The sequence below is a fragment of the Aptenodytes forsteri genome, unplaced genomic scaffold, assembly GCF_000699145.1.
Source record: "Aptenodytes forsteri isolate BGI_AS27 unplaced genomic scaffold, ASM69914v1 Scaffold289, whole genome shotgun sequence".
In the NCBI taxonomy this organism is placed as follows: domain Eukaryota; kingdom Metazoa; phylum Chordata; class Aves; order Sphenisciformes; family Spheniscidae; genus Aptenodytes; species Aptenodytes forsteri.
This window is the reverse complement of record NW_008795025.1, coordinates 1,383,117-1,395,520: the sequence shown is the minus strand read 5'-3', so window position 1 is coordinate 1,395,520 and position 12,404 is coordinate 1,383,117. Positions and strand designations below refer to the sequence as shown.

The 12,404-nt window shown below is 41.7% G+C and overlaps 1 protein-coding gene across 1 annotated transcript; it reads right to left on the bottom strand.

The window, feature by feature from the left end:
- Positions 1-1,659: 1,659 nt before the first annotated feature.
- SHCBP1L (SHC binding and spindle associated 1 like) lies at positions 1,660-8,998 on the bottom strand. The gene is given in 8 exon segments (XM_019471140.1): positions 1,660-1,714; positions 2,519-2,643; positions 3,290-3,341; positions 3,343-3,421; positions 3,424-3,485; positions 5,866-6,057; positions 8,759-8,887; positions 8,889-8,998. Coding segments are annotated over 8 exon segments (804 nt in total).
- Between the last annotated feature and the right edge of the window lie 3,406 nt (positions 8,999-12,404).

The following is a 12,404-nucleotide window of genomic DNA, read 5'->3' as shown; positions in this document are numbered from 1 at the left end:
GTTTAATTTTGGATTTGGATTTAGATTTTGAAGCCGTCTGTTGCTAGTTTTGGTTGTAGGAGGTATAAGGCATTCTGAGGAAACCTTTTCATTGTCTAAAACCATTCTCTGCCATACAAATTTCAAATTACAGAACCTGGGCTCAGTGGGGATTTTTCTTTGTTGTCTAATAAACTGCAAACAGCCCTTGCTGCAGTGGTTTTCTGTCTCTGCCAGGCAGCACTTGGTTCCTTTGCAGCCAGCCACTGGCCTACTGCATGCCGTGTTGCACCTCCCGGCACGGCAGCTGATGAGCTCTTTTGCTGATTCAGATAATGCGGGAACATGGAATACCTTTGTCAAGACTGGTGTGATGCTGCTTGTCTCTGCAGAACCTGAAGCGATCTCAGGAGCGTGAACTGTGCCCTTCATCTGAGGCAGTGTTCATTTACATTGCTACTCCAAAGTAGTCATGCTTCCTTCTTCCAAATACATGTGGAAGAGGGCAATTCTTTAATTAGAATTCATTGAAATTGCAGCCTGTGGATTCCGGACATTCAAAGCTCAGCTGGCTGCCTGGTGCTTGCAGAAGTATATCGACACAGAGGGGATAAAAAGCCCTCCAGTGAGGTGTGGTTTCCTCCGTACCTCTCAGACTAGCACCTGGGAAGTGACCTGGAGCAGGGGTGGATGACACAGGGTACCTGCAGGTACAGATTACTCTCAAGGGTTTTCTACAGTCAGGCCGTGTTGTGCAGGAACACCTGTGTGAACGAGATGAGGGAAGCACTTCAGTTTACAATAAATGTGCGTATATGAATGGTTTTGGGATTTTTTTTTTGGCCAAAACTCTTTTTAACTTTACCTCTCTTACAGCATGGCCACAAATCCAGCTGTGCTGGCTTGGAGTGGCAGCAGGCAGGTACTGCCTCTTGCACACACTTTGTACTGCAGGGCCCCAGCAGCACAGCGAGATGTCTGTGGGCACAGCTCAGTATGAAACCTGTTATGCTACCAAGCCTGGCGAGATTAACCTCCCCACCTCCCCACTAATCTGGAATAAACTTTGGGATTTTTTTTTGGCCAAAACTCTTTTTAACTTTACCTCTCTTACAGCATGGCCACAAATCCAGCTGTGCTGGCTTGGAGTGGCAGCAGGCAGGTACTGCCTCTTGCACACACTTTGTACTGCAGGGCCCCAGCAGCACAGCGAGATGTCTGTGGGCACAGCTCAGTATGAAACCTGTTATGCTACCAAGCCTGGCGAGATTAACCTCCCCACCTCCCCACTAATCTGGAATAAACTGGAAAGCTTATTCAGAAGCAATAATTAGTTGTGCTTACAGGGGTGTGGGAGATGTTGGTGTTTGAGTGAAGTTTAAAGCAAGTCCAACATTTTTTGTATTTCTAACAAAGTTCTTAAAAACCAGGTAAGGGTGAAGCACTGTTTCTTTAATCAAAACTGCTAAAAGCCAAATGCCACGTGAAGCCTAGATATCCAGCTACGAATTAGAGAGCTATCTCTGATATCAACAAGTGTATCAGTATTCATCTTCAAACTTAAATCTGGGATTAATTTGGAGTGTGTATCTTCTTCTGCACAGCCTGATGCAGTAAACTCCACAATCCTTTCTGCTGATTGATTCCTTTCTGTAGACTTTTCTGTAGATTGAAGAATGGTCACTCCGTGCCACTATTACTGAAAATGTGATTATTTTTCTTCTCCAGGAACAACCTGTTAGGGAATCAGAAGGGATGGACATTGAAAGATGTGCTGTAGTGTTAGCCACCTTCCCTTTCCACATCTGTATTTATCGCATCCAGGCAAAACTTGCTTTCCTTGGCTTGCCCCTCAAACGTTGTGTTATCTCAGTTGTGTTACTAACACAAAACTGGAAACGTGAAGCAGGTGTCCCAATGGTTTTAAAGAGAACTATAATTTCAGTATCAAGCCTACAAGGCTTAAGTATGATCTAATAGCTGTTAAAGCTTTCTAATTTCCTCTCTAGCTGTTCCTGGTCTTCAAAAGAAGTCAGCATTTAAACAGGAGGCAGGAGGGATGGGTGCAAGGTGAGCACAGACCAGAGCTTAAGGGCCCTACAAGCTATAGGCTGTTCGACTGTTCAGCCTATATTCAGATGAACTCCAGTGAGCTGGCCTCCCTTTGGAGAGCAGCTTTGCTGGCGTTTCCATGACTGAGTCCTGCTATTTCAGTTAAAGTTTTGTTCTGATCAGGTCTTGATGTGTAGTGGGGCCCTTTGCCGCAACTACGTAACTATCATTAGCTTTTCCCTGCTTCTAATTTCGTAAGTTTTAGGAGGTGGAATAGGATACCAGGGATTATCAAGTGTATGTACAATATTCTATGATACTAGCTAAAAATGGTTTTACTGGGGATACTTTGATGTTAAGTCCTAGATAAAGAAATTCCCTTTTTAGACTGAAGTTGATGTTTCTCAGGTCTATTTACAAAAATTACTCAATTTGTAACGGTAAAGCTATTATTTATTATTACTGGAAAAAGAACAAAAAATGTTACCTTAACGTTAATGCCACCCTGGCTATGATGTGTGAGGTCTCACTGGTTCTGGTACTATTGCAGTGATGAATTTTGTAAGTCTCTAAGATAGCTGTGCTTCTTGGGTACAGCTCAACACCAGTGCCCTGTTCATTAACAAAAAGGTTATATCTAATTTCATGTTGCTTGTAAGAATTGTTAGAAAAACTAAATGGCATTTAAGAGTACAGCCTGGTGTAATAACATACAAAATTGTGTAGGTCACCCACCTACATCGGGAGTTGCTGCTGGGATGGAGCTTGCAAGGATACCTGGTCCCAAGGACCGCTCAGGTCGCAGGTTGTGGTGGGAGAAGGTGCCGTGGACTATTTAGCATCTACAAATTACAGCTTAGTTGGTTTTATCTATGTGCTACTGTTTTACATATTAAGGAGCATCAAGCATGAAAATACCGCTTAACAATTTCAGTCTGGTTTTTAATACCTAATCCATCAGGACCAGTTAAGTGGGAAAGCAGTAATCCTTGCCTACGCTTCCCGTGCCAGAAATGAATAGCACAGTCTAAACAAGGATTGACATGCTAATGAGGAGCTTAAACAGCCTGGGTACAGAAAACTGAAAATTAACCTGAAATGACATGTACGTTTTCACAGTAAAAACTGAGCTTGTGATGAGTTTACTGTGTCAGTAAATTGATCTGTGCTTTGTTTCAAAAAGCCAGCTTGTCAGAGCACTTCTTACATCTCTTGTACAACAAATTTAATTATCTGAAATTCAAGAAGAATGAACTACCTGAGCTCCAGTAATCTTGCTATCTGTGATGGTCAGAGAAGCCCCAGTGAGTGCAGACGCCAGATTCAGCAGCCACGACACCACTGACTGTTCTCTGCTGTACCGACCTAAGGTGCGTTAGGTTTGTATCTTGGCTTTTGAAACCACAAAGCTCTCATGATGGGGTTTGGAAGCAATCATGGGTTCTTCTGGTTTTCTAGTTCCAAGTGGAAAAGGAGAAAGGTGAAAGTAATATTGACGATAGTGTCAAAACCATAATATGAAGGATAACACTTGTCAGTTGGTTACTTGAATTTTTATCTTGCTTGTTTTAAAACCTCTCACATAAATACTAAAAATGCTACCAACAAGTTACGAAGTTGCCATTAAACCAACTTTTTATCTTAATTTCTTCAAATGGACCCCCTGCTTGCCTGCCTGATTGCATGTACCATGCTGCATTAAACAAAACACGAACGCTGTTCGTGCAAACTGACTGCTCTGTTTCAAAAGCCTGGTAATCGGAACACAAAACACAAAGGCATAGATAACGTGTATCTCCGCGCAGGAGGGATGAGAAGCGCGGCACATTCACTTTTGTCTTTGAGGTGATATTCAGAGCCAGAGAGGAAATCTGAGAGTCTGCCTTTTATTGCTCTGTTAGAGTAAATATGCAGATTTGTCTACTCTACACGGTAGTACTCAGGCAGCAAGTCATATAACGTACTCCAGGGTAAGAACTGAAAAACGTCTCCAGCCGTAGGGAGATTTCCACCAATGGAGAAAAATTCAGCAGAACTATGCTATGATCTTTACTTGGAGAAAGTTTGAAGGAGAACCTGGTGGTCAGTTGTGGCATCGGCATTAATGGTATCCCACTGATCTCAAGACCACCATCTCCAAGGAGGATGAGTCTTTCTCTTGAAAGAAAGTCTTTGCTCTTAAGCAGTTTCTTTACAGGAAGATTTTTTCTATGGAGTTACTTAGAAACATTTGTACTTGATCTGTAGAGCATGTGTTAAAAGCGTGCCCATATTGAATTTGTTCCTAAGAAAACTGACCGAATTAGCATTGCAATTACCTAATTGATCTCTTTTCCTACCTCCAAATCAAAAATGGGGTGAGGAATGCCAGCCAGAGGAAAGCTAATGTCACAGATAAAACTTTATTGAGGAGGGTGGCTTAGCATGCAAGATAGTGATGCCGCCTTACCTGTCTCTGAAAAAGAGATGTAATAAGAGTTTAAAAACAGCAAAAAAAGATGGAGATGAACACTTCTAATCAGAAGCTCACCCGGAGCTTTGACAGGAAAAAGACCTGAAAATGGCTGCCTAAAAGCACTTTCTTGGTTCAAAGATTGTCTGTTGAGAGTGTGTGGCCTTGCTGTATGGAGCAGAAGGGCACGCTTCACTGGCACACGCAAGCTCTGAGATTCACTGACGTTTTCTATTGCCTCATTCCAGATCTCACTCGTTGCCTGCTCCCTAGCTTCCTGGTGCTTTTCTCCTGACACTGTCAAGAGCTCTGAAACCCATTTGGTATTTCATTGTTCTCAGCAGTAACAGAAAGCGGCATTAAGGCATCCTTAAAAGAAGCTGAATGAAAAGTCCTCACCAGTAGCTTTGCATGAGGCACTGGCTTTTAAAAGCAGGAGGTCATTTAAAGAAGCAAGAGATGCTGCCTTAGTGTTGGTGAAGCACATGCATTTTAAGTGTGCCTGTGTCTGGGCAGAAAAGGGGGGGACTAAAAGACTGAGGTGCAAGAAATAGCTTCAGTTTATCTGTATTTCTGCTGGGAGCTTTGCTTTACTGGTTAGCACAAGCCTTCGTGTTGCAGAAGGGCCGGCTTTAGCAGGATATATTTCAGTGACTGTTCTCCCCTGGAGGTAACGTGCATTAGAACAGCACGCCAGAACTGACGGGCAGCTGAAGGAGCACTTTTGTGTTATTTTCAGGGTACTAAAAAGCATAAAAAATTGATGGAGTAAAAGATAAACTTGGAACCCAATGCCGTATTTTGCAAGATGCAAGACCATATGATGGTGTAGGCATCAACCTGAACAAGGAAACGTGCATGAGTGAGTGCAGGCATTTAGATAAACGGTGCTTGCAAGCTTTAGACCTGCAAGGTGTGATTTGCTGAAGTATGGCTGGAAAGTTTGCTGGTGCTAATTTCTTATTAAACCTGTCACCTTATGGGAGTGTTAAATACAGTGCTGATATTGATGTTCTTATAAAAAATAAAAAAACCCAAATCGTACCTTTCAAGAGCCATCAGGGAAGAGGACCTGCCTACTTTAGAGGTGCTATTACTGCTTAACTTTATGCTGCTTTAAAAAACATCTATTTTTTATATATATATGTTTTATGAAACTGATTTTTCACTGAATTCCTGCTATACAGTATACCAGTTGCACAGTATTTTTTCCCTAGGTAGTACCTAACAAATTATACTCTGCTGTTTATTTTCACACTGCAAGTTTTTAATCCGTGAAAAGCTCTGGGAAATGTACTTTTCCCTATGATTTGCTAAGAACCATTAATCAGGACTACTTTTGAGCTACAGTTCGTAAAGACAGAGGTGAATTATAAGAGAACACAACACTAAGGTCCAATATAACATCTTTAGTTAACAGGGATAAGTTTACAGCCTCGTATTCTCCTGGGAAAACGACTGCGTGGTCTCCACTGTACCAACTTTCTAAAGCCACGTTCAAATTGCCATGTTGCTGAAATGGAGCGTCCACAGAAAAATCTTTCACCCATACAGGAAAGAGTGAGCGCTGCTTCCTACATTTGGGCGAAATGGAAAAAAAAGCAAAAGTCAAGTCTCAAATTTAAGAGCAATTTAAAGATGATCTGCCCTGTTCTGTTTCCTGCAGTCAGTTGCTTTTGCAAAGAGCTTTTTAGATACCAGGACTGTATTTTGGAATTCCAAGTTTTCCTCCCACGCTGCCGTCTGCAAAGAGACACTCAGACTATACTGGAAAATACATGAAGAACTGCTTTCTTTTTTCCTACTGTTTCCGTGCACATCTAAGCTCCTGACCTATAGTCAGTGTCTGGTGTGTAATTCCCCACTGTTCCTCTTACCTTCTACTACAGAAATTAATTGCTCAATGTGGCCAACTGGGGTTTTTTTGGGGGGAAAGGGGAGTAAGAGTTGTCTCAACTGCATCAGCACGCTTTCCAAGGAAAGAAATTGCAAGAAAAGGAAAAATCTCAACTATGGTGAGCAGAAAGAATAATCATATATTGGGTCATGTAGCTCTGTGCCATCTGCCACTATTGCTGTAGTGATGGCCCAAAATTCTCACCTATGGATGGAGGACAAAAAGTTGAAGGTCCAGTCCTGAAAAGATACGTAGTAGGTGGTACCTAGGAGTTTAGGAAGGCTTCCAAGGAAGAAGAAAATATACCTCAAATACTGGGGTTTTTTTGATGATGTTATAATTGTAAAGCATCTTGAAAGATAATTCCTCTTCCGACTGATTGCCCATTTTCATGCTGCGCTATGGATAATTCCAGTGTAATAACCACTTCAGTTGGTTATTCCTTTTGTGGTCAGCTGCTCAGACCACCTGCGTGCCACATCCAAATCCTCAAAATAAACTTTAGCTTCGTGAAGTGTCAAGGCTCCGGGCTTTGACTCATGTTTGAAAACAAGTGCTGAAGTCTAAACACGGCTTTCCCAGTGTAGCCGCCTTCATAAAGTTTGTTTGACAAACTAGAATCATAGAATCATTGAGGTTGGAAAAGACCTCTAAGATCATCGAGTCCAACCGTCGACCCAACACCACCATGTCCACTAAACCATGTCCCTAAGTGCCTCATCTACTCGTCTTTTAAATACTTCCAGGGATGGGGACTCCACCACTTCCCTGGGCAGCCTGTTCCAATGTTTCACCACTCTTTCAGTAAAGAAATTTTTCCTTACATCCAATCTAAACCTCCCCTGGCGCAACTTGAGGCCATTTCCTCTTGTCCTATCGCTTGTTACTTGGGAGAAGAGACCGACACCCACCTCGCTACAACCTCCTTTCAGGTAGTTGTAGAGAGCGATGAGGTCTCCCCTCAGCCTCCTTTTCTCCAGGCTAAACAACCCCAGTTCCCTCAGCCGCTCCTCATAAGACTTGTTCTCCAGACCCCTCACCAGCCTCGTTGCCCTTCTCTGGACACGCTCCAGCACCTCAACGTCCTTCTTGTAGTGAGGGGCCCAAAACTGAACACAGTATTCGAGGTGCGGCCTCACCAGTGCCGAGGACAGGGGCACGATCACTTCCCTACTCCTGCTGGCCACACTATTTCTGATACAGGCCAGGATGCCATTGGCCTTCTTGGCCGCCTGGGCACACTGCCGGCTCATGTTCAAAATACTAATACAGATAGGGCCAAAACTGCTTTGATGGAGTTTAAGTATCGTATAACCTAGATCACCATTTCATGGTGGATTTATTGTAGTTTTAATTCTATGCTTTCTTACATAGGAACTCTGCTTCATTCCATGCACTGATAAGTGACATTCCTGAAGATGTTTTCTACATCTGTTTTCTACTTGTCCTCCACTTTTCACCCCTTCGCTCTGCAGGCCTGATCAATTCTGGGATTTGGTGGCAAGAAAGAATATGAGGATTTAGGATGATCCAAACTCTGCACGGTGGGAACTGTGTAAGCGTGGCCTGCTGGATGCTCTCAGAGCAGAAAACTTCTGTGAGAAACTCCCAGTGATGTCATATTTTCCAAGGCACCATTATAAACTTTAATTTTTTTAAAAATCTTCGAGTGACTCAGAAATCTGGCACTGTGCAAAGTACAAGTTTTGCTGGTATGATATGAGCATCTGTAGTGGGTGGAAGGGTAGACTTTGATGTCAGGAGTTCTCCTAATCCAACTGAAGATGAATTTAAGGAACTGAGGTGGAAAAAAAGAATCCATAAATACCAGGTGCTGATCAGAGCTCAAAAGTCTCAGGACAACCAAAGACCATGGATATAAAAGGTAGGATTAAAACACAGTACGTTGTCTAATACAAGGATACATTATGGTAAAAAGCAAAAAAATCTTTATTGTATTGTGCCAGATAACAAATCAAACGTTTTGCCCAATATACTTCCGCCCCACTACCCCTCTTAAAATATAAAATATTTCTGGTCGTGAGTACTTCTGGTACATAATCACTCAAGTCATAATTAAGGAATTTATATGGTCATTTACATGAGAAAAGAGATTTTTCTCCCTGAAATCTCCCAGATTTCCCATGTAATTCCAGACAGAAGATTTAATCCAGTTTCACATTAACTGTACATTCTTTATATTCTGTGTGCAATGTGCAAGGCTCTGCATGTTAGCCTGTGGATATGCAGGCAATGAAAGCTGCAATTTCAAAGTACTTACTTATTTTCTTTTTTATTTGTTCCCCTAAATTTTCAAGTAGCTAATGACCCAGAAGGGTTACCGGAGACCTAGGTGTCCCATTTCTTCAGCAGCTCACATAGCACAGTACATTTTCCAGTATTCATCAGCTTCTCCAGCTGTTGGTTCTTCTTTAACGCTACTTTGATAATGAATCAATTCCAAACGCAAGATTTTATACTTCTCCAGATGTTTTTAAAATGGTGACCCACTGCAGCGTGAATAGTTCCTCAACCAGAGCTGACTATTTCTCACAACTGTCATCATCATCCCAGTCTCTCCAGATGACGTCGCTGAAGAACATAAAGGATATCTTCATGTTACAGTATGTAAGTGGATAGAGAGAACGGAAAAGTTGTCTTTTTTTCTTTTTTTAAACTCACAAAAGTTTGCAGATAATTTTCCTAATATGGAAAGACTACAAATAATATAATTAGATGAGAAAAAATTCTGGTATAACTATCATCTATGGGGGGAAGGGGAAGAGTAGGGAGCATTCCAGGACAATAAAACTTAGCTGTTGTTCTGCAGAATATAACCGGTAGCATACAAATAAGCAAAACTTTCTTAAGACAAGAATTTGAGAGTAGTAGCATTATTGGATGTTTCAAGCAATCTCCTGAATACATCCCTGCAGAGAGAGAAGGCTGAAGGAAATGAGAACATGTAAACACATTGCAAGAACAACTGTGGAAGCAGAAGGAAAGGGCTACTAAACTCATAATACGAAAACTAATCACAATAACGGCAACAGCTTGGTTCTGTTCTTAGGAGAAGCCAAATTAGAAGATTTCTAGTACATCCCTGACTGTGAAACAACATTAGACTTTTAGATATTTATAATCTCTTGGGATGCCCCATGCGTATAAACAAAGCAAGCCAAAAAGCCCCGGACCTTGCACAGATTTATGCAGGAAAGGCAGAATGTGTTTTTTAAGACAAAGGTTTTTTCAAGTGTTATAGGTCTTAAGACCCATCTCATTTGAACAACCAGTCTCAAACTAGATAGAACAAACCCAAATTAATCAACTAAGTTTTGCTAATTCTCTAGTTTGTAACCTGAATCTCAAAGAGCCAGGAAAGAGCTTTGAACTGTTTGCTCACATGCATACCACACACATGCAAACTACTTGGATCAGTTGGGACAACAGATGAGCAGTAGCACTGGTGTTTACTGTGTGACCTTTTACAGCTGCCATAAAATGGTTCATCCTCCTCCCTTAGGGCTAATGCAGACATTTGGTTTGGCTAGTGGAGCTGGCAGGTTGCTCGCAGGAGTAGCCAGAGACTCAGCAATGCTTCTGGAACGGAGTTTGGCTGCGCTCATCGTTTGGGCAAGGCAGCAGTCTGCCACAAAAGAAGAGAAAGAGAAGAGGGGTTAAAAAATATCACACCTTTGTCTGTAGAGGCCAGTTCTTCTGGTGCACTTGGGTAGGAGAGATGCACAGTGTATTAGCCAGGCGGCTCTGCTATGCTGGTAAAGAAGATGGGCAAGGGTGATGAAATAACAGATAGGTTAAGCCACGCTGATCAAAAAGAACAGACCGAAAATAGACACCAGTGGGTCAGCATCTTCATCCTGCACCAGTCCTTCCCACAGCGGAGACAAAAAGTGCCTGTCGAAGAGCTCGCTAAGGAACTTCCAACTGAAAAAGCCCAGGAGAGGCCCTGGAGAGGCCGTCAGCCTTGGGAAGCATCTCTGATGCAGCAGTTATCACAGAAGTTTGCTTCGAAAGAGCTTTTCTTGTTTTTCGTAGGAGCACCTGTGTTCACGTGATTACAGTGGTAATGGATCACAAAGCATCTATAGGAGGACATGGATGTTAGGTAGAAGTTGAAGGTGCAACACACATTGATCATGGTTTTATGTAAATTAGGATAAATCATGCAGAAAGGTGTTCCTCTGCATATGCTAATGACTGCTAAAAAAAGGATCACCATCATCATCAGACAGTGGGAGAATCAGAGCTAGACTCTAGCTTTAGTATCAGTTTGTTCCCCAAACTCATAGTAAACAGCCCTCAAAACAGCAACAACCGTCTCACTAACATTAAACATATTAATAAAGCTGAAAGAGGCAATCTTGTGTTGGATTAAAAGCAAGCAGTTATTGCATTTGTTTGGAAGCAGATCCTGCGTGCTCACTCTTGGCAATAACATGATAATCTTTTAACATCCTGAAGATGATTTACACACATGATACTTTTAATACTATTAACAAGAAAGACTTCAACAGATATGAAACCCACTGTGCAAATGAATGTTGCCGTTCTCTGCAGGGAATCACACATTCACTAGGTTCCTCTAATTGCCTGCCCGTATGGCCCTCACCTACTCTGCTGTTAAGAGTCTCTGCAATTTTTGAAGTAGGCTATAACATATAAAGTGAGAAAAACAAAGTCAAAACATTAGGAGAAAAGTCTTCTTACGAATTACAGACTGCCACGTGATAATCTTTGTTCTAAGGGTGAAGCGCCAAAAATGAAGCAAAACAAATCGGTGGCTAAATGTGAAAGCATTTTCATGTTTGCAAACTCCTAGAGTTTGAGATTAAGATTTCTTTTTCTTCCCTAACTTAGGACAAAGTCCAAGACTGAATTTTTCAAAACTCAGAAAAAGAGTTTTGTCTTTTAGTCTTCCAGATGGCATTTACTTGACAAAGTTTTTAAACAATTTAGTCTTAATTTTTTTCCAAAGAGAAATCTCTGGGATTCAAACTGATTGCTTTAAAAGTGTCACTTTAAATTTATCACTGGGAGCAAAGACAATTTTGCAACAACCTCATCTCCCTGACTGGTTCTCGATCACGAGAGTCTTTGGGATCCATACCAATGTTCCCTATCTGACATTTTTGACCAAAAAAATGTTTTAAAATGTCCTGTCAGCTCTTGAGATAAATTGCTATAGCCTTAAAAAAGCCGTACACTGAGAACAGTACAAGGAACAATACCTCTGGACGGAACAAGAATAAGGTGGGGGGAGGGCACACCACTTGAGTGAGGAGACCAAGTACCAGAGATTTCTGTAGAGCCAAGGATGGGGCAACTAGAAGCTGATGAACATTTCTACGCGAGGTCAGCTCAGCCAGACAAGCTTCCTAGCAATGTGACATGGATTTACTCAACATACATTTTCAGTCTTACTGCATTTTAGGTTCAAGTTTTCTATGTGATTCCTCTTATACTATTACCAAAACAAAGTAAGCTTTAAAATATTTCTGCTATGGATACAGCTCCTCAGTTAATGTTGCATCATCTGTGAATGTCAAAATAGTGCAAAAAGCTAAATGCCTCACAACTTCCAAAGCCAGGGCAATTCAAATCCAGCATCACCCTGTCCCTCTCCAGGCCAGGCTTCCAGCAACGTTACGCAAAGCTCCAGAACGTTATTGGTTCTCTTGGTACATTTTCAAAATGAGAGGAAAATCCTTCAGCAAAAGGTACAGAGGCTTTGAGCTGACACGATGAACTCTGAGGTGGTTTGCAAGTAACCTAATTTAGACAGAAGGCTACGTATGTCGGTGCCTCCTTACATTAGCATCGTCATGCACACAAAGAACTAGAGAGATAGACATAGCTGTATGATCTTGTGATTCAACTCACAAAGCTACTTAAATAAATGGTCTGTAATAATAAATGAAAAATCAGTAGTTGTGAGAAGAGCATCTTCCCATAATTCTTTCCAGGCAGAATATTTCTGAGTCTATGTGCAATACACATTAAAAT